The sequence below is a fragment of the Dromaius novaehollandiae genome, chromosome 7, assembly GCF_036370855.1.
Source record: "Dromaius novaehollandiae isolate bDroNov1 chromosome 7, bDroNov1.hap1, whole genome shotgun sequence".
NCBI lineage: Eukaryota > Metazoa > Chordata > Aves > Casuariiformes > Dromaiidae > Dromaius > Dromaius novaehollandiae.
The window spans coordinates 40185036-40207327 of NC_088104.1; the positions used below are offsets into that span (position 1 = coordinate 40185036).

The 22292-nt window shown below is 42.7% G+C and overlaps 1 protein-coding gene across 10 annotated transcripts in view; it reads left to right on the top strand.

Moving 5' to 3' along the window:
* UNC80 (unc-80 homolog, NALCN channel complex subunit) overlaps positions 1–22292 on the top strand; it is a 140711-nt gene that overhangs the window by 93151 nt on the left and 25268 nt on the right. For all 10 annotated transcript variants that reach the window (XM_026117143.2, XM_026117300.2, XM_026117382.2 and 7 more), the window contains exons 41-53: positions 220–309; positions 948–1049; positions 3438–3618; positions 5245–5513; positions 8179–8313; positions 9274–9412; positions 10695–10791; positions 11506–11676; positions 11903–11995; positions 14182–14217; positions 14544–14762; positions 18983–19183; positions 21611–21734. In XM_026117143.2, the coding sequence (XP_025972928.1) occupies positions 220–309; positions 948–1049; positions 3438–3618; positions 5245–5513; positions 8179–8313; positions 9274–9412; positions 10695–10791; positions 11506–11676; positions 11903–11995; positions 14182–14217; positions 14544–14762; positions 18983–19183; positions 21611–21734 (1857 nt within the window). The remainder of the gene's footprint in view (positions 1–219; positions 310–947; positions 1050–3437; positions 3619–5244; positions 5514–8178; positions 8314–9273; positions 9413–10694; positions 10792–11505; positions 11677–11902; positions 11996–14181; positions 14218–14543; positions 14763–18982; positions 19184–21610; positions 21735–22292) is intronic.

Genomic DNA, 22292 nt, shown 5'->3' on the forward strand with positions numbered 1-22292 from the left:
CTGTGATACTAGCATGTTTTGATTGTTACAAACATATTCATGTATTTTTTGATTACAAAAGGAAATTAATAATTAATGCCTGAAGAGTGTATCAGCCTGACTGAGACATTCAGGTTTGGGCCGTTATACATTAACTAGACAGTAATTTTTTGGATATTGTAGTCTTTGTACAAGACAGCTAATAAGTAACAAGGTGTTTTTTCTTTTTTTTGTCTTCAGGAGTGTTTGGAGTTTTTTAACATACCTGAAACCCAATCTTCTCATTACTTTTTAATGGATAAGCGATGGAATCTTATTCATTACAACAAGGTGAGGCAAACGTGTCAGGTACAGATGACTTTGCTCTTTTTATCTCATCCTTTTTTAAACATCGAGGTTATGTGAAGGAAAACAGGCAGCCTATAAATGACCAGAATTCTGTCTGTAGGCACCACATCTCTGATATTTAGTTGCGTGTAGTGAAAGATGGGAGTTTGTTAGAAGAGGGAAGAGACAGAAGTGGAGGCCTTCCTCTTGAGTCATTAATATCTAACTTTCTCAGAAAAGAGGGCGGGCAAATTTCGCTTCTGTTTTTGGTCTTCCATGATGCTTGACACTGTCTGGAGGCCCCTACCCAAAAGCTTCAGAAAGTTCAAACAGTGCCTTCTCAGATTTTTCTTTTGAGAGGCTGCACATACTATCTTTGGTTCAATATCTGTGCAATGTCAAGACTGGAATTGGATTGTATCTGGACAGCTCAGGTGCAGGCAGAATGATCTGGGTTTTTCTACCCCTGCCCATGGTTTAGCACACTTTCTGAGAGTGATGAAGGAGAGGGGATAGCATTTTTATTTTACCAGTGCCAGTTTCCTCATCCCCACTAAAGGGCCTTTTATTCAGTCCTGATGAGTGATACTGTTACAATTGCATTTGTTTAAAATACACATTATTGTTTCCTCTCCTGGCAGACCTACGTCCGTGACATTTATCCTTTCCGGAGGTCAGTTTCTCCCCAACTCAACCTGGTGCAGATGCATCCGGAAAAAGGTCAAGAGCTCATTCAGAAGCAGGTATCTTACTGTCACCAAACATCTCTGCCCAGAAACAAACCCTGTAAATAAACCTTCCTTTCTTCTTCAAAGGTTTATGCTGCAGATATTGAGCTTTGCTGGAAAAGCAGCAATTAGCACAAAATCTGCCTTGGTGCCATTGAACAGGTGTATGGTATTTTGAGAAGAGTCAAAGAACACAATGTAAATTCCCTCCCCCTCTCTCCAGCCAGTTTCTTTTAGGCTGATCATTTTGCATTAGCCCAAACAGTGTCAATTGCCTCAGCCTTAAAGGATGCTTATTCCTTTCTCAGCACTACCTTTGGCTCTTTAAGAACCTTTTTTGAGGCCTTTTCTTCACAAGTCTGTCTGGCTCTGGAGCTGGAACCATCTGTTCTACGTTCCTCTCTGTCCTCTCACTACAGAGAATGTTTCCTGTCTCTCTTCCTAGTCCTGCTCTCAGATACTGGTCTTTTAGCAAAACCACCACCAGAGGCACAGCAGTAGTAACTGCTTCTTCTGGGGAATCTCTCCTCTCAGAAGGTTACTGTCCTCCATATCTTCCAGCCTCATGATGTGATAACCCGTCTGGTCCTGTTAATGCTGTGCAGCTCCCAGGAGCTCTCCCATAGGAGCTAAACGCTAACTAAAGCAGCACGGCAGTGCCTTTAATGTGCTGCATTAAGTGTGCTTTATTTATTTATTTATTTATTAATGTGCTGCATGATACCCATCGGGGTATCATTTCTTTAGAGAGTAAGATGATGATATTGAGCTCACTCCACCTGCAGAAAGTCACCTGCTCTGTTTTCCCACAAAGGCAGGGTAGTCTCAGTAGCACAGTACTGTTTAGGGAAAAGCTGCTGTAGGGGTATTTGGAAAGGATGACAGTAAGCAGGGAATAAAGATGGAGGGGAGTGTGATTACACTGAGTTCAGTATTAACAGCTTTACTATTCTAGCCAAAAAGCAGCTGCTGTAGTTGTGTCCCTGGCAGCTTGAGTGCAGGGACAGGAAATTATCATCAGGAATGGTTATAAAAAGCAGCTGTAAAGCTGGTTTAGTGGGACGAACAGATAAAATAATGGCACGTGTAGTTAATGCTGTCTGATATGTGTACAGTACAGAGTAGAGAAATATCCCATGTGCTGCACCTGTCAGTAGAAAATCTTTGAAAAACTGAAATGACTTGGGATCATTTTGGTTGCTTTTCTGCCAGAGATTATTCTCATTGTGGGTCTGGGAGATGTCTCCCACATATCAAATCTGAGTTTGATATGACCCACATCTCCCCAAAAGATTTAAATGGCCTGCCCAGATTTTTCAGGATATCATTTTACATTCCATATTCTTCTATTTAGAAGACTTAGAGGCCAAAATATTTCCTTTCTCTCTAGGCGAAACTTGCATCAAGCATCTGCTAGCCTCTCTGTAGTCATGCAGCAAGGTGTTGGACAGTATCCAACTTCAGCAATGAAAACAGTATGGTGGAATCTGCTCACAGAGCAGCAATCCATACAAAAGTACTTTCTTTATTGTTGAGTGAGCACCCAGTTCTAAGCTGAGTGCACTTCAGAGCAAGGTCATAGCAACTGAAGGACATGGGAAGCTGAGCTTTGGCACATGTTAAGACACATGTCCAAGTTTTGGCTTCAGCTCAGTAGCTAAGACCTGTCTCAAAACTGTTCCCAAAGACAGTTGCTTCTGCTACTGAGCATCACTCTGCCTTACAGTTACTCTCAGCACCTAAACAGAATAGCTACTATCTGACTAGTCCTACCAGTCAGAAGTTTAAAGGAGGCTGGTACAGTGTAACTAGGTTTCCCAGCTGATGTGAACCAGAATAGATATCTGAAGTCAACAGGGCTTTTTTATGTTTTATGACTGTCTTTCTTTTGCAACCATATATACAGTTGCTATGGTTAGATACAAGCCAGCTTTGACCCAAAAGGTACGTAACCATTTCAACCAGATGTTGACTGCTGTCTGAGACCTTACAGAGAGCAACACAACTGTATGGCTTTCAGTTTGGAATTGGTTTGCCTTTGACCAGCTTGGGGCTTACAGAGGCAAAGCTTACACTGATCTGCAAAAGACCGCATAACATAGTTGCAAGGTGTTTGACAGCCATTTGGGGCCCTCCATAAGACTTGATTGAAGTGTTGTTAAAACTTTACAAACACAATCCACCATTGATGAGCTGGGCTGAAAAACAGGGATCAGTCAACCCTAGAGAAAGGTGCAGCATCAGCCCCTGTGATGTTCAACATGTTCCTCTGGACCATGACTGCAGCATCCTGCCCATCAGGGAAAGCTGCAGAAGGACTATATTAACCTCAAAAAGTGTATATAATTTTCTGAAGAGCTTTTTGACCAGATTGATTCTGCTCCTTGTCTTTTTCTCTCCCAGGTGTTTACCCGCAAGCTAGAAGAGGTGGGGCGGGTGTTGTTTCTCATATCACTGACACAGAAAATCCCTGCTGCCCACAAGCAGTCCCATGTATCTATGCTCCAGGAAGACCTGCTCCGCTTGCCTTCCTTCCCCCGAAGTGCCATTGATGCTGAGTTCTCGCTCTTTAGTGACCCCCAAGGTATGGCCTTTTTGCTAGCTTTCTCTGGTGGTTGTACTGGGCCCAGAAGGTTTCTGTGAGGCACTTCTTCATTTGCCTTAGTAACATACAGGCTTGTAGCACTACTGAAGGCTGATGAAAACCTCTTCCTAGGGAAAACGATGCACAGACATTGGCATGTAAGCACAGCAGCAGTAAAGGCTATGCTGTGTTAGAGGTCTGCAGGCAAGGCTGCTTTCTTTGCATCCAAGCTGGAATATGTTATAATTATGTATTATAATTATGTATTAAAATTACGTATGAGACTAGAGCTGGAATACTGTGTCCTGTTTTGGTATCACCAGAACATGAGAGTTGTTGACAAACTGAAGAGAGTCCAGTGGAGAGTCACAAAGCTGGTTAAGGGGCTGGAGGTCTTCTCATATGAGAAGAGGTGAAAGGACCTGGGCTTGTTTAGTCTGGAGAAGACAAGGCTTGGGGCAGGGATCTAATTGCAGACTTCCACTAAAGGGATATTGTGGAGAGGACAGAGCCAGACGCTTCTAAGAAATGCACAGCAAAAGGAGAAGAGGCAACAGGCACAAGCTGCAGCAAGAGAAATTACAAATGGGTATAAAGAAAAAGATTTTCACAGTACAAGCAGTTAAGCACTGGAACAGGAACACAGGGAAGTGGTGGAATCTCCATCCACAGACATTTTCAAAACTCAGCCAAACAAGGCCCACCTCATATAGCTTTGAAGTTAGCCTTGCCTGAGCCAAGGAGTTGGACTACATGAACTCTGGAGGTCTCATCTAACCTTATTTGTTCTATAATGAGAGTCTTATTATTGATTTCTCTAAACTGTGGCTCAGAGCTCCAGTTAGCAGCACTCTCCACACTTGCATCCCTAGCATCCTGAGTGTGGGCCAGTGTTTCAAACCAAGCACCTGCAGCCCAGTTCAGAGAAAGTGTCTGGGACCCCACAGCATAACTACAGCTGAAAAGGACAGCTCAGAGCCCTTTACTGACCACTACAAGTGGTGCACCTAAAATGAAGATGTGGGCAGATTCTGTGGTAGAGATATAGAAACAGCTCTCCTTTTAGAAACTTTGCCTTGGAAGTCAGCTGGGATTTCCAGTTTGATGTGGGCATTAAACAGGCTACTGTGCTAGAAGCTGTTTCTTGCTGGGTGGTAAGCACTGGCAGGTTATGTAACAAGCCCTGAAGCCACTTCCTTTCCAAAGCATTATCGTAACGATGTATCAGTGTCCTGTAGTGTGTGGGACACTTGGAGGATAAAAATACAGCATGAATCTGTACAACTGTCCAAGCTCTTTGAGGCAGATGATGAACTTTTGGCTGTTTGTGCAAGCTCAGGTCGGCTTTCACTTGTAAGAGAATGAGAATTTCCAACCAGCGGGGAGCAGATTAAATGAGCTGTGTGATGGTCATCACTCTTTGGCTTCAAGTCTGTTGCTTTTTAAACAAGGTTGGCCAAGCCCAGTGGGCACCTGTAGAGGTGCAGGATGAATTAACTCATTTCAGGAGGCAAAACAAAGGTCAGCATTGTGGGAGGGATCTCTGTGGAGGCCTTCGGCCTCTGGGAGTGCTGTGAGGCTGGCTGAGGTGGGCAGGCTTGATTGTTTTTGCCTTCTCCTTCACAGCTGGAAAAGAGCTCTTTGGTCTTGACACTCTTCAGAAAAGCCTGTGGATTAAGCTGCTGGAGGAGATGTTCCTTGGCATGCCCAGCGAGTTCCCCTGGGGGGATGAGATCATGCTGTTCTTGAATGTCTTCAACGGTGCTCTGATCCTGCACCCTGAGGACAGTGCCTTGTTGAGGCAGTATGCTGCCACAGTCATCAACACAGCTGTGCACTTCAACCACCTCTTCTCCCTCAGTGGATACCAGTGGGTCCTCCCCAGCATGTTGCAGGTGAGCCATTTCCCCGAGTCCCGGTGAAATTACAGACTTCGGGGGCCCTGAGAAGACAAACAACAAATCAAGATGGGAAGGCCCAATTCAGGAGCCCCAGTGCTACATTTTCTTTTCTTCTTTATTTTAAGTAATTAAATATCTGTTTCCTTCACTGGTACGTCCACATAGAAATGTGAAATTTCTGGAAAATTTCTGGAGCTTGAGTCTCCCCCAGTGCTTTTTTCCTCCCAAGGATGGGTGAAATTTGGGAATAGTTGAAATATCTGGAATAGCTACTTGCTAACTGAAACTAAATTGTATTCACTTCTTCAAGTATGATAAATGTATTATCTGTAATTTAAATAGCAATAGAAAATAATGCTAAGTGTTTATGAAATAAAAATGTATACTCTCTTTTCATTTAAAGTATTATAGGTGGCAAGCATTAGAGGTAGAGTTTCTCTTCACTTCAGGGTGCTTAAGTATGTCCTTTCTCCTGTTGACATTTGTGAAAATGAGATACCTAAAATAAAAAACATCAATATAATTCTCTTCCAGACAAAAAAATTATTTCTGCAGGGCCTGATGATAGTATTTATATAGAGACTTAACATTATAATGCAAATACAGAGAAAAGTCTTGTTTCTGTAGAAGAAACAATGATCGTGACATTCCTATGTACATTTGTTTTAACATAGTTAACAGTGCTCAGTAGTTAAATTTAAATGGTGCTTAGTGATAAATTTAGCTATCTATACAAACTCTATAGAAACTGGAAACCCTAATAGCGTGCTCTGCATGGTTAGGCAAGTGAATTGGATCCAGGTCTGTGGCTTAGGTTTATTCATCAGAAACAAGACATTTGAAATAAAATAACTTCATTTGAAGTCCTTGTCAGGAGCCTTTCAGTCCTGTGAAGGTTTCTCCCTTTGTTTTCATTTTCCATACTGAGAGAAGTTACTTTTTGTAATTCTTTCCATTTTTCCCCCGTTACCAATTATTGCCAACTATCAAATTAATAAAATACCACCTTTGGGAGGCAAAAAGTAATTCCAAAAGACAACCAAAGTGTTGCTGACCCTGTTTGTTTTTCCAGAGCCTCACATATCAGTTCCAGCCACCCAAGACCAGCTGGTTTATTTGTGGTCGTCATGAATAAGTTCCTCTACCAGTTCTGGGGTTAAAGCATACCCTAGCTGTGAATAGCTTAATTCCTGATGCATCCATCCACGTGCCCCTACAGGGCTCTTTGTGTAGCAGGTTCTTCTGATTTCGTTGGTGAGATGCATATACTGTTAATTATTGCCCCCCTCTTATGTTAGTACAATATTGCAAGCGTGTCAGGCCATGTTGTTTGGGTGGCTTTGTAAGCATGCTAGATGCTTGTGATTGTAGTAGAGGCATACTAGTCTCTTCAGCCTCCTAGGCTGCTGGGAAGTGAGTGCATCTCTGCAGAGCTCTCACACTGATAATATTTTAGAAAACTTTAAGAACTCTGTGCTGTAATGTCAAATTTGCACTAACATAAAATTTCAGCATTACCTGTTGCCAGCAAATGTCAAGAAAATTCTTCCATCCTGCCTGCCTGCCTGCTGCCCCCCCTCCCCCCAGCCAACCCTCCTAAAGACTTGTACCTGCAGAGAAGTACAGACAGGCAATTGAAATGGACAAAAGAAGGAAGCACGGTGAAGTTGTTCCTAGCTAATTATACTGTTTACATAACGCTGAAGAACAGATCCCACATCTCTGAGAACACCTTGTCTGCATGGTTCAGTGGCCCTTCTGGAGGAAATGTTGCTCTGAAAACCTTAAGATAACTTAAAGGTGGGAGGAACTGCTAGCATGTTGGAGGATAGACTGGGTGTTCAAAAGCATCTTGACAAACTGGAGATGCAGTCTGAAAAAAGGGAAAAGCAGATCAACAAATGTTGATCAGGTTGGACAAGTGTAGGTTCTTATTTAGGAACAATCAGGCACATAAATATGGAAGGAAAACTAGCTGATTCGGTAGCACTTCTGCAGTGGAGAATATTGGAGTTGATATAGATCTGAAGCTGAACATGAATCAACAGTGCCTTGCTGTTGGAGGGAAAAAAAAACAATAAAAGAAAAGAAAAAAGGTGTCACATACTATTCTGGGGTGACTATACAGAATTATATCTTGTGAAAGGCACATGCAATAATTCTGCTACAATCAGCAGTGCTCCAAACTCAGAGTCCTGTCTCTGCCCAGTTGTAGGCACTGCACGTCTTTAAAAACATCAGTTAACTGAAGGGAGTGCAAGACTAGAACGTGGAGGTACATCTAGAAAACATGACACATGAGAAGGGACAGAAAGAGCTGGGATTTGATTAGCTGAAAAAGGTGCAGATTGATGGAGAAAGCACTATGTGGCATCAAACATGCAAAGTGCTTCTGAAAGGAGGTGGGAAGAATCTACCTCTGATATAGAGGACAAAAAATAGTGGACCAAAGTTGTGACAAAGAAAGTTCAAGTTTGACACAGGAAAGCCCTTTTTCCATGTGTAACCTGGACCTAAAACACAGCCTGGGATGGTGGTCAAGCCTCCGTCTCTAAAAACATGTCAGGAATGACAAGGCTGTAGTTGATTCTGCCTAGGGTGAGGAGATGGAGAGCCTTCCACTAGAGGAATACTTCCATGTTGTTTTTCATTTGCTTAGGTGTATGCTGACTATGAAAGCAACCCACAGTTACGCCAAGCAATTGAGTTTGCGTGCCGCCAGTTCTACATCCTGCATCGGAAGCCCTTTATTCTGCAGCTGTTTGCAAGTGTGGCCCCTCTGCTGGAGTTCCCTGTGAGTAAAAGCCATTGCCTGGGTACTGCGTGGGGAAGTCTGTGCAGGCAGCCAGGCCCCCATCACAGTTCACAAAGAGTAAACAGTGGAGCAGCAAGCGCAGTTCTTATTGATCATGCACTTACTGCACGTGGTTGCTGCCAGAACCATTTCCTGAACACAGGCTTTCTGCAGGCTTTTGTTGGGCAGCCGATTTATGCTTTATTTTACCTCCTGAATCATCTGATGATGGTCACTGTTGAGCAAGATGCTGAGATAATGGTCCACTGGTAAATGTGGTCTCACTTTAAATTTCTGTGTATAAGTAAGTTATAAAAGGACAATAATGATTTGTAGCACTTTAAACTGTGGCAAATCCTTTCTTAGAATCCAACAGTATGAACAAAAAGCTTATTGCCCAGTTTTACTGCATGTGAACTCTAAGACTGGATTAGCCATGTTTTGAAAAATCCACTGATGACTTTTTACCATTTTAGTGAGTTAAACAAGTTAATGCAATTTTAATTTAAAGGGGGACTGCCACATCAAACTATGAGCCCATGCAACCTACTCCTTCACAGGGCAGCAAAGATCTGCTTTTTCTGAGAAGGAAAGCTGTGCAGTTTTCAGATCATGTTTCCACTGTAGCATCAATGTTCTGAGTCAGGCAAAGCTTATTATTTGATAGCAGTAAACTAGTGAATTCCTGAAGTCTAGGTGAGCCCTTTGCTTTTTATATGTGTGTGTGTGCGCGTGTATATATGTATATAAAATGTGTATATATTTGCTTTTTATATGTGTGTGTGTGTGTGCGTGTATATATGTATATAAAACGTGTATATATATATATATATATATATATATATATATATAAAATATATATATGAAGAGTTGTGCACATCTCCAGAATCTCCAGATAAAGATTGCTGGGATGCACAAGGCCCTCAGAAAATTAACCACAAATGCATGTCATTGAAACAGGATGCTGCAAACAATGGATCCAACAAAGGAGTGTCAGCTCAGTGCCTGTTTGATCTGCTGCAATCTCTAGAGGGAGATACTCCAGACATTTTGGACATCTTAGAGCTGGTGAAAGCAGAAAAGCCTCTCAAATCATTAGGTAACAGCCAAGAACCCTTTATTAAGTAATTCTCATTTGTTATTTATTGACCCAGCGTGTATTTGATACAGCTTGATTTGTTCAGGGCCTTTTTCTTCTCCCAGAGTGCAGCAATACCTCTTTCTTGTGCTTCATGTATCTTTTAAGGTTGGGTTTATTGCCACTATCTCTTAGATATTTTCTGCAGGAAGGGAATTATTCCTTTATTTTGTTCCAGAACTGCTACTTCTGCACTGAACCTGCTAGCCTGAGACTAGCTCCTGGCATTTTGAATTTTATCATGTGTGGGTGAAGAATAAAGATGCCTAATAAACTCTGTCATGCTGACGAGATCAGTGTCATTCTCTCCCCTGCTCCATGTGGGCGGAAAACAAAAGATCCTTTCCCGTGGGCAGACTATGACTAGTAAATGATGGATGCCACCGAGAGATTTAACAGTGCTTAGCTCTGTGGGGGGAGTCAATTTGTCACAAAGCAGAATATACAGGGCTTTATGATGTATCCGGGACACTGTGTCTCTTGGTAGTAATCTATGTAATGCAGTATTTAGGAATTCAGCTGCTCTGTGATTTGCAGAGGAGTAATTTTTGCTAATTTTTATAAGGATCTTTGACTTATTTCTAGATTTGCACTTCCCTTAAATAATGCCGATTTTGATGAACTGTGATGCTGTACAACAATGTCACAAGTTATAATACAAAAATGATACAGAGACGGAAGATATTTTTTCCTCTTTGTGGATTGTAGTAAACATTTATATAAAGCTTTATCTTCTCTTTGGGTATGCAAAGGCATCTTTGAAAATTCCTAAGTGTGTGTTGAAGATGACACTGTAAGTGAAAATGTTTTATGCCTGGTATTTTCCCTGGGAAAATCAGAATTATCTAAAACATCTGATGGTGAGAAGGAAAAAGCAGAAGGGAACATAAAGATTGTCCTTAAGCTCGCGTGTTCTTGTCACGTGTGAGTTTAAGATTTTCCTTGTGATGGGTGACATCTGAAACAGGACTCCAATAGCAATTGTAGGCCTTGTGCTCAGCAGTGATTTGATCTGCTGAAAGTTGTTTCTCGCATACTGAGTTCTTGGATGGCAGGGTGAAAGTGGGAGTACAGCATGTGTTCCTTTTTTATGGATAAATTTGTTTCAATAATCAAGAGCCTTTTGAAATTGTTAACATGAGAAACAAGCGACTGAAAAGGGGGAGAAGAAAGGAGTGTGTTAGCTCCTTTCGTATTCAGTATATTCATGGGATAGTTTTCTCATGGTGTTTTACCTCCTCAGACTTCTGCTACGGGAATGAGGACTTGACCTTTTCGATCAGTGAAGCCATCAAACTCTGTGTGACAGTGGTGGCCTATGCTCCTGAATCGTTCAGAAGGTGCTACTCTGTTTCTTGGTTTGTGCATACTCAGGAAAGGCATAAGAGTTGCATATCCCATGAGAAAGGAAGACAGAGTATATATAAGGGCATTCCAAGGACTGGGCTTCTCTGTGAGTCTAAGCCATGGCAGTACTCCCAAGCGTTGGCCTGCAGTCCTAGGACACTGGCTACAACTGCTGCCATGCGCTAGCTAAAGAACTAAGCTGGATGGTGGCTTGAGCAGCAGCGCATAGGCTCTATTTCCAAAATGGTGAGTGAGGTAGGGATCACACTATGTTCTATGGGTTTCTGTAGTCGCTGAGGCAGTGGAGAGGGAATTGGAGGGGAGAAATAGACAGCTGGAAAGAACAGGAAAACACAGATTGAGAGGAGGTGAACTGTGAATGCAAAAACATTGGTTTCCAAGAGGGAACCAGAGAAGAAAGGAATCATTGGAAGGGAAAATGGATGTATGCAAATGGATGACATATTCAGAATATATCCAGGTTCAGGATGTTTTTATTATTATTGTTTCATGCATCAGCTAATTTTCCTCCTGAAGTCCCCCATCAAAGAGTTTCTTAGGCCCAGGACTGCTTACCTCGTGAGAAGCTAGGAAATCCCAGGCCAATGAGAGATCCAGGGGTCTTCAGATAGAAACCTAAGCCTCCACCTGAAATGAATTTCAGGATTGAGGGAATAAAGCTGAGCAAATATTGGTTGTCATTCCAGCCTCCAGATGCTGATGGTCTTAGAAGCACTGGTTCCCTGTTACTTGCAGAAACTGAAGCGACAAACCTCTCAAGTGGAGACTGTGACAGCAGCTCGTGAGGAGATTGCTGCTATGGCTGCACTTGCCACCTCTTTGCAAGCTCTCCTGTACAGTGTAGAAGTTCTCACCAGGTAACTCCCATGGACTAAAGGTCTCAGCCTCATTTAATGATCTGTTTGGGGAAAAGGAATGCCCAGGAGCCACATGGTGGGGAGTCGCAGTATGTAACTTACCTTGTGTAATGGCTGAGTTTTAAACATGGTAAAATTAGTGCCAGATTTCACCAGATCACAAGAAGAATTTCAGTGCAGTTGTTAGATTCAGTTTTTAGTGTGTTATTCACCTTTCCTTTGGCAGGCCTATGACAGCCCCACAGATGAGCAGGTGTGACCAAGGCCATAAAGGGACCACAACAGCTAACCACACTATGTCGGCAGGTGTGAACACCAGGTAGTTTTTCTTTCTTTCTCATTTTTCTCACAAGCTTTTTTTTTCTGGAGTAATGTCTCATTGCTCAGAGTGCTCAGAGCACTTCCTCAATTGCCCGAGGAAGTGCCCTAAATACTGGCAGTGTCTGTAAGAGAAAACAGTTAGATTAAAAAAAAAAACAACACATAGCCCAGGAGTGAATTTCTGTCGGTAACCAATATCTCCATTTTTAGAGTTTCCAGTTTAAAACCATGTGACTAAACTGAAGATCAGGATATCAAAATGGAGGACACACATCCTAGATGTCTTCTTTGTTTGCCTTTTTGCACCCTGGAAGTATACTGACAAAGCAACCATGTCCCTCAGTTTTCTGCTTTGCTTTCTTCTCAGTCCATTGTCAAAGAGGTCGCGGAGCAGAACCTGTTTGGGGAGCAGAAGGGTCTGTTCCTTCTGGCCTTGTTCCAAGAAAGTAACAGCAGTAAGAGCTCAATGCTGTGTGTTGGTTGAGATTCACAGAGATTTACACCTCCTCTAGTTTTCTTTTCTTCTCTTTTCTATCACCTTTACTTCAGCATTGGTCTAGGTTCTTTTTGCAATTATAGATAGCAAAGCAGAGGGTGTAGAGCATGTGACAGAAGGGGAAGAATGACAGGGAATATTTTTGCCCTGTGTTTAAAAAGCCAACAAACAAGCTACACACAGAAGAAGGAAATAAGATAGGAGATGGGGTTAGCAGACTGTAATACTGCTCCTTGACCAATGTGGCTGTTCAGGTTAGGCTGCTGTGAGGATAAGGCCACTAGACAATTTATCTAGTCACAGAGCAAGGGCTTAAGAAATCTTGTCATAAAAGCCAACCAAAAGCCTTTGAGACTTGAGGCAATTTTCTCTGCAGTACTGGTTACTCTTCTCAGAGGCCCTGCTGTACAGACTATACCTTACTGTGCTTAAAATCTGAGTGCTTGTGCTGGAAGAGAGGAAGTTCTCCTAGCAGGAGTTGGAGTAGCTGTTGCTTCCAGAGCAGAAGATTCCTGCTTGAATTCTCTTTGTTAGAAAGCAACTTGTAAGTAAGTCTGTGTACAGCCAACAGGCCGGTAAAATACAATGGGCTGTGTAGGACTGTAAATCAGGAATACATTTTTGGCAAGACATGCTTTCCAAGCGTTCCCTTTCTTTATATTCAAGGAGGATAGAAATCACTTTGCTACATGGATCATCAAAGGACCCCTATGTCAAGTTACAGGTGTATAGTGCACACATCTTGGTTGGTAACTCCTGGAATCAGTCTGTTACTATTTAAGATTAGTTCATCCAGTCTTGGAGTCTCAGAGGTGTATCCATCAGTTGGAGTGAATAAAGTCACAGCTTGATTTTTCAGGGCAAGATCTGAGAAACAGATAAACTACTTCTTGCCAAGGCCAGAAGTGGATATATGTGGCTTGCTTCCATTGCAAGATTGCCCAGTCTAAGAAAAATAACGTGTAGGGGAAAATACTGCTTTATATTTCTTGTCTGCCAATTTTGGGAAGCAGTTGATATATACCTGCTAACAGGCAGTTTAGAGAGTCCTGATACTGTGTGATTTGAATATTCTGATTTACGTTGCCAGACCTTTCTGATTAGCAAATATTCAGTCTCTGGTCCAAAATATTTTTGCGGAGATCTGTTTCCTGCTTGTTTTTTCTATTGTGTTATCATTGTAATAGACATCTGCTAGCAACAGCAAGTGTCATCATGGTAGAATGGTCACCGTTCCAGCCTTGGTCATATTAGCTAAGTGATGCAGGGCTTGTTAATCCTTTCTCCACAAGAAGTAACTAGCAAGAGAAAATGACAACAAAACAAAACTCTCTGAAATGTTCTTTCCACTAGGTGAACTCCAGCTTCGTGAAGCAAACCAAGCACCAGGATGAAAAAGTGCTTGAAAGAGTCTGTATTTTTATAAGCCCCAATTTTTCTTTTCATAGGAAGGGTATGGCCATTATTCATGTTTGTTCAAAACTATAGCAATCCGTTGTTTGCCGCCCATTGGGAGGCAAATGCTATTCAGTGAGATCAGTAGTAGTAATTGTTCCAGCAATATGAGATACCATCCTGTCCATGGGGAGTATTCCGCTGGGCTAGAACAGTGTCACCCTCTTTCAGAAAGGCACAGCGTAGCCATTCCTAAGTTGCTGTTTACAATTGCACTGTTTCTGTTTTCCCAGGTACCCAGAGCAGGGAGCCAAACTACACTTTATCAGGTACAGTAAGATCTTCACCCAATCTTCCCTAGCATGCCGTGATCTGCTGCTTAGCAGTTTCCAGGTTCACTGGGTCCCACGTACTGCTGCTGTGACAAGTGGCATAGTTTCAGGGGAAGATAGCAAAGGGTAGTTCATATAGACATTACTCTCATTCTTAACAAGACTTTGTAGGGGATAATTTCCCACTTTTCCTTTACCACAGATGCAACTGTCTTCAATTGCAGGGGAAGGCTTCTGTTACAAAACAGCAAGCTGGAGAGGTATAATCTACCCCTGCTCATCCTCTGCATATGACATTTCCTTCTCTTTCTTATATCCTCCAGGGAAAACCTTCACTTGCTGGAGGAGGGCCAGGGTCTTCCCCGAGAGGAGCTGGATGAGCGAATTGCCAGAGAGGAGTTCAGGAGACCGCGGGAGTCGTTGCTGAATATCTGCACGGAGTTCTACAAGCACTGTGGCCCGAGGCTGAAGATTTTGCAGAACCTGGCTGGGGAGCCCAGAGTGACCTCTCTGGAGCTGCTGGATGTGAAGTCCCACATGAGGTATTCCACAGACTTTCTGCTTTTGCTAGTTCATTTCAGGGGTTTTCCTTTCTTTTAGTTGTAATTTTTCATAAAAGCAGACTGGATCACTTTTTGGTAGTGTAGAGTTACATGTTGCTATCTGAACCACACAGAACTCGTTTTGGACGTTCCTTAGATTCTACCTTATGCTGCTTGTGTGTAAGGAAGGTTTCATACACGCAAGTGGTCTCATTCAGGCTCCCAGCTCCAGTGGGTGAAATAGCTCTGTGGGGATCATGTCTGGATACATCCGAATAAGACAGAGTGAGCAGCAGTGCAGTTAGGCTGCCTCTGCAGGGGAAGGGATGAGGAAGCTGCCTGGCTGGCTAAACGCAGCCTTTCTCCTTTCCTGCGACTCCACACACCAGACCCAGCCACCAACAAGCTGGGAGAGGAGGAAAGCCACCCCTGCACTGTATTGCATTAGCATCCGAAATACCATAGAGGATGGAGAAGGACCCATTTACAGGACCATCACCTCAGTGTGTGATGCAGCAGGTACACAAGTCTTTTACTGAGGTGAAGCACTGAGCCCAGCTTTCTGGTTGGAGGCTCGCTGCAAACTATTTCATGTGGTGCTGACCTAAGAGGAACGGGGGTTAGGCCCGTCTAAGTGATTCAGACCTGATTCTCTCCTACTCTGGGCTTGCTGTTCAGGTTAACCACAAAAGGGGGTCAAGTCGCCACTGAGAAGTTTGCCCAGATATAAAAGATGACAAAAGCAGTGGGACAAGAGGTACTGGGACCTGATTCTGTTATCAGGCTTTCACCTGTCTTCAGAGGAAGCTTTTCTCACCTACCATCATCTCTCAGAAAGCATAAACTCAGAGTTTGTGATTTGTTTCATGGTAAGAAGTGTCTCAGTGAAAACTGAAGAACCTCCCAAACTCTGAAGTAAAATTTTGAAATGTATGTGTTCTTGGTTTTTCTAAGCTCTCTAAGATATTCTGAGGTAAAATCCTGTGCGACTCTCACAAGTTTTTCCTTCCAGCTTTGAAGTTAAAAAATCAGTAAGAGAAAATTGACTTGGGATGTGTTGGTGTGTGCAGAGATATCTTTGTGGGACTTGACTACAGGGTGAATATGTTGTTCCCCTCATGCTGCTGATGTGTTTTGACAATGCGGATACTCTCTGAGGAAGTCACAGTTAGCACTGTACTGACTGTCATCTGTCACAAGGAAAGCTGGGACTAATATGGGGCTGTCTCAGGGTATCTGTGTGTGTGCGTGTTGTGTGGGGGGGAGTAGGAGGAGCCAGCTATCTGAGTGCTTTTAGGAGACATAGTGAAATACTTCAAGATCATTCTTTAAATTTAGAGCAGCCAAACGTCAACAGGGCATTTCTTTATGGCCTAAGCCAAACAGTGCTCAGCAGAGAATTAAAATAAATAGGAAAAATAGCAAAGATATTGTAGGCTGTCTGGCACTGGTCTGGTCCCAAAGGTAATCAAAACTAACTTAATAGTAGTTTATGTTAGGCCCTGAAGCCAAGAGGCCATTCTGGCTGCCAGTTTTTCCTCTGTCAAAGCTCTACACTGTTTCCGCAGGAATGCCCTGTGAAGGAAGCTGAAGGGTGACAGGTGTTAGCAATGCACCGAACCAGCTCTGTTCCTGCCCCCCGGACTACCAAAAACCCTCAGAAAGCTCTTCTACCTTTTACACACATGCTCTGGCACTCTGCAGAAAAATGACAAAGCCCCAAATCAGGCAGATTCTGTCACAGTTCAAGGTCTTTCACAATTCAGGCAATCTATGCAGAACACCAGTTTGTGTTTGATGTTAATTTAGGTCTTGTTTAACAAATGACCCAAATTCCTTGGGGAGTTTGGAGTTTTTTGATTCGTTAGCTACTTGCACATGTGCTGGATTTTGTTTTTCTCCTCCCCAGCAAATGTTCAGTAATTTAGAGGGTAATTTCAAACAAGACATGTCTGTTGTGACACGTGCATATCATTTTTATGTAGTGTTTGGCTGCAAACAAACTGGTTGAAAATCTGATGGACATGGATGCATTACAAACGCCATGACTCTTAGCAATAGGAGTCTGAGATGAGATCTTAAATTTTATGTTAGAAAGAAAAGGTGAGACTCTCAGGACAGAGTATGTCTTTAGTTTGACATGTTTTTTGGTGATTTCATTGGGAGTCAGGAGTATATGCCGAATGGATGAACTTGCTTTATTTAGTGCAGTAAAGTAAGGGACTTGCTATTTTTTTCCGTATTATGTTACTATCCTGGTCTTATATTTGCATGCAACATAAGACGGCTCTGTGTGTGCTCCCTAGAAGTAACTGCTGTTTCACAGGAATGTGGGAACTTCATTTCTGTGTGTTTTTATATTTTGAAGTTATTGAGCTTAATTGTTCTTAAACAAGTTTGTGTCCCTCTCTTAAGACAACTTAAATCCAGGTGTACAGAAGGTGTTATTGGTATATTTCTGGAAAGACGTTTTCCTGTGAGCAGATTCGAGTAAAACGGAGTCACAGCACATAGTAGCAGCTGGTAACTATTTCTGCATTCTTTTCAAGGCAGAAGTTGTTTCATGGTCAAAGGTTACAGCAGTCAAACTAAAGGTTTGATTTGCAGAAGATAATGAGTTGTGCTCCTGTTCTCTTATGTCTCTTGGAAGGTGCTGGAAATGACTATTTTATTGTGGTTAGAACCAGGATTGCTTTATTGTAGTTAGCACTAAATAAAATGGAACATCATCCTGATTCTTATATGAACTCTTTTCAAGAGTATCAGTGAAATGACTGACAAGACGCAGTCTCTGTAGGAAAGAACCTTTTCTAAGTAGAGAGCAGATTTAACAGAATGTGATGTGACAGCTGTGGTCTTGGGAGGCTGACATGCCAATTCAGAGACTTCAGAAAACAGGATAATACATTATACACTTCAGATGGCATTCATCTCACCTAATTTTAGCCATTTAAAAGTAAAATGTTTAGTCTAAACAAGTCATAAAGATCTCTTTGTATCCAGTGAACAGAGAGATGCACAACCAATAGACAGTTTATCCCAGTATTTTAGGAAGAGTTTAGGAAGAATTTCCTAGGTTGCTTATTTGTGCATGAAAAGAGCTAGAAGATTCATATCCCAAGTTTGATGAGATGGATCTCACACATTATAATGCATAAGAAAGTTTTCATATAACATTATATACTACTGATATTGTATTGCCAGGAAGAAGCAGAATTGCATGATAATTTAGATTTTATCATGTTTAACAAAGCAGACATATTCCATAGTAGGATGATGTACTTGCAAAAGTTAAGAGTAAAGAAATACTGGATAACGAAACACTTTTATACTACCTTTCATTAACCTGAGGAACTCATTGCCCTTGATATTGCTAGACAGATTTTAAAGAGGATGAATACATGTTCTAATAAATGAAGACATTTCAGAAAAAGCACTCACAATATGCATAAGATTATTCCATAATTGTCCACTACAAAGTCTGTTGAGGTTTCAGGGAGTATACAGGTTTCTATCCCTTTTATTAGTAGATGTGATGTGGCTAGCTTACCCATCTTTGTCTACAAGAAATCTACAAGTATTTGAGCAACTGTTTGTCAAACTGCAAGTATAAGTTAAATGTTGCCATGGTATTTCACAGTCAATATAGAAAATGCCATTGGCAAGGCCATCTGGGAGGATTAGAAGGAGCAACAGCAACACAATCTCTGGAGGTGTTAGGAAAAACAAATTGAAACTTCATGGATAAGTCATCATACACAATACATGCTGTGTAAACTTGTGGGATGGCACACTATTTTAAAAATTTAACACCTGAAAATTGCACAGTGAAATCTCTTAAACTGGTGTCACTGAAAAACAAGCATGAAACCAAAAACAGTTACTCATCAGTTGACATACAGGCGATGACTGTGTTTCACAGCTGTTGGCAATGTTGTAATCTTACTTAACAGCTCAGGTACTTTGTTTTTAGCAACACAGATCAGTGATTTCTTTTGATGCGTTTAATATCAACACAAAAATAGACAGGCTGATATATTCCTTTAGATGATTCATATGTATATAAATATGAACAGTAATCCCAGCAAAAGTGTGGGCCCAGAAGTGTGGCTGTTGGGCCTGAGGATTTAAATAGCAACATATTTGACTCTTGCATTCTTTTGTTAAGAAAAGCAAGTTGCACAGTATTAGATTGCCCTTTTAACAAACCCTGGTTTTAGGTTGGCAGAAATCGCGCATTCCCTTCTGAAATTGGCACCTTATGACACGCAGACAATGGAAAGCCGAGGTCTCCGGCGCTACATCATGGAGATGCTGCCCATCACTGACTGGACAGCTGAGGCGGTGAGACCTGCCCTTATCCTCATCTTAAAGAGATTGGATCGTATGTTCAATAAAATTCACAAGATGCCTACTTTGAGGTGAGCAGGTATAATGGAAACCTCTGGGGTCCATTTCTGATGTTGCAAGCCTTGAAAGATGGGTATGTCATTTTACTGAAACCGTCATGTTGTACTGAATCTTTACAGCATATCAGAAAATGAACAATTTTTTTTTTTAATGTTAGCGTGCATTTATGTTGACATTTTTCATTGTGGTGTCTTTTGGTAGCAAGAGAAGAAATGCATGGTAATTGAGAACTTGCAGAAATCTCATTTTTTTCTTCCTTTTCTCCCAAATAAGTCTTTAGATTTACACCACGTCTCTGCCCTCTTTATTTGTTTTGGTTGTGAGTTGAGATTAATTTTATTTTTTAATGGAAAGTTGAACTGTAGTATTTCTGGAATAGCTTCTTATGAAAATAGTGTTATTTCCTCTGTAAAGATAAGAATAGTCTGAAACTACATAGTAGCTTTAGAATGCTCCTTCATAAAGGGAGCAGAGCTGTAGCAATTGCATCTAGTCAGTGGTCGGTGAAAGCCCAGTGCTTCATAAAGTAGTGTTATGGTACAGGCCTTGGCGACTCCAAGAAGTATTCAATATGGAGCAGTTCCACCTTGGAGGCAGTGATACAAGTTGTGTCTCGGTAGTGTAAAATCTCCCAATGCTGATGACTTTCCAGCGATCTGAGTGTTCCAGTGTTGGTCTCAGTCACCTTCATGGACAAATGCTCTCACTCTAAAAGCTGCTTGAACCAGTCACCTTGTTGGTAGTCTGAGCCGAGAAGCCAGATGATGTTGGAGAATGTCAGAATTTGGGACTTAGACACAAAACTTTAAGTCCCAGTGGGAATCATATGTACCCAACTAAGATGGAGCAAATAATAGGGAGGTGACCTCTTTTTTCTAGCATGCCTACTACTGAATTCCATTTGACTAACAATCTCCCTTAAGAAACTCCTGTCCTTGTGGGGGAATTTAGAGAGGGAAATTTTGATGCTTTCCCTCCTTGCTGGCTTGATTCTTTGCCATATCTTGTCTGCTTCTTGCTCATTCTTTCTTTGTCTTGGCCTCAAAAGGGCAGCTCAGGGTTCTTCCAGTTCCTGAAGATCTTTCCTCTTTGTGTAAGTTGGATGAATGTTCATCAGTTTGAATTCCCTTCATATCCTCTCTGTAGCTGTGCCTATACTTCTGCCTGGCTGAAACTGCTCTTCCATACACACAGGGACGGAGACAGCAGAGCCACTGATCCAAATGCAGCAATCAGCTTTAAGCATGACTGGGCCAAGACACTTATCAGAGACTGGGCTGGGTGGCAGACCCCAGCAGCAGCCCATTGAGGTACTCACGTTAGTACCTTACATGCTGCCTCCTGTGGGTGCCCAGCCCCAAAACCAATGTCAGATCAGAGTGGTGTACGTGTAAGAGCAAGTACATGGTATTCTGGAGCAGGTTTGGAACAGCAGATGCTGAAAGATGAGATGTGTGTTTGCAAGCATAAGAACTTATGTAGTGAACGCTTGATCCTCCCTGTGCCTCTAAGAAGTCTTCTAAAGAGCTTGACTAAGTGTATCATTAAGCCTTGAGCTCTCTAATAAGTTATGCTAGCTTTGTCCTTCTCTCTCGATCAGTGCAAAGTCAGATGTTGGTTTGAGATCTGTGCTACCTCCAAAGAGTCAGTCGCCTGAGATGCAGGTTGGGAACCACTTTGATGTTACCTATGTTGTGTCTGCTTATGGTTAGGAAGGACTCAATTCAGCATCTGTCATGAGCCCTAAAGGCTGTTCAGTGTAAAAAAAGTATCAGAGAAGAAAGTATCCTGGATTGTAGGGCTTTGGTGCTGGTGGAGAATGAATCAGCTCCTCCCTGGGGCAGGGGAGGTGAAGACTGAGTGCTCCTTGGCCAGTTTAAATTCAGGGCAGACTCCATCTGGGAGCCACTCTGGCAGAGCAGACTAGACTGCAAAGTAGCTTGCAGAGCACAGTCACAGCTGACAGGGTTTGCTCTCTTCAGGCTAAATGGATGAGAACATCCACAAGCCAGAGAAGACTGAGGAATTACCCTCTGTCAGGAGTGTGGCACAGCAAACGGCTCGTTCCCAGACAGGCAGGCCTGAGACAGCTGTCTGGTGGCTCCCTTTAATTTACTATCTGTCAGAGGGAAGGAGTCAGGCAGTGAAATGTAGCCCATCTGCCATTGCTACTGTGAGAGTTTTTGCGTCCCCAGTACAGAGGGGCAGGAACACCTCTGCTATGTCTTTGGTCTCTCGAATGCCCAGTGTGCTCCGTGCTTTTCTGAGCTGCGTGGGTAACATCCTTTCTCTGTGACGCACTTTGTGCTCATCTTGGACGTCGTCGCTGTCTGAAACATTTCCTTTGTGGGCGTCCCTGTGTGTCAGTCGCCGTGTTTGCGAGTGTCTGGTGGGGGGCAGGAGGCCACCGGCTAACGGCACGTACTGTTGTATTCCAGGCGCCAGGTTGAGTGGGAGCCTGCCAGCAGTTTGATTGAAGGGGTTTGTTTGACACTTCAGAGGCAGCCAATCATATCCTTCCTGCCTCACCTTAGGTCTCTGATCAATGTGTGTGTCAACCTGGTGAGTAGCCGAGCGGCAACCCTGTGAACCTTTGCTAAACCTCAGTCTGCTGTTGACTTCTCTGGACTGAAGATGACAGTTCATTCCCATTCCTGTCATTTTACCTGTCCCCTTTACCCCTCACAAGGGGACTTCGCAAGTGACACTAGAGATAGCAAGGTTCATTTTTGAAGTGGTGCATGGGGAGATACAGCGACCGGTAGCCATGGTCAAGCGATTTATTTCCGTTACTTCCCACGCACCACTTTGAAGATCCACCTTTGCCACTTTGAGCTGAGAGTTGAGGGCTGCAAGTTGGAGAGTGGGGTGGTGGAGACTGCACACACCTGGTAGAGACGGGGGCGAGGGCGGCACTGGGGATACCTACCATCTCCAGTGGGGAAGGAACCTGATGGCTCTGTTAGAGGCCATCAGGTTTTGACTAGTTAGAAGGGTTTATGTGGGTGGATTCACCCCACTGTTTGCAATGTCCCTGGCTTGATCTAGTGCAGGTTTGCAGTGTACAATGTTCAGATCCCACTCTTAGCAGAATTTATGCCCATAAGTATGTTACACTGG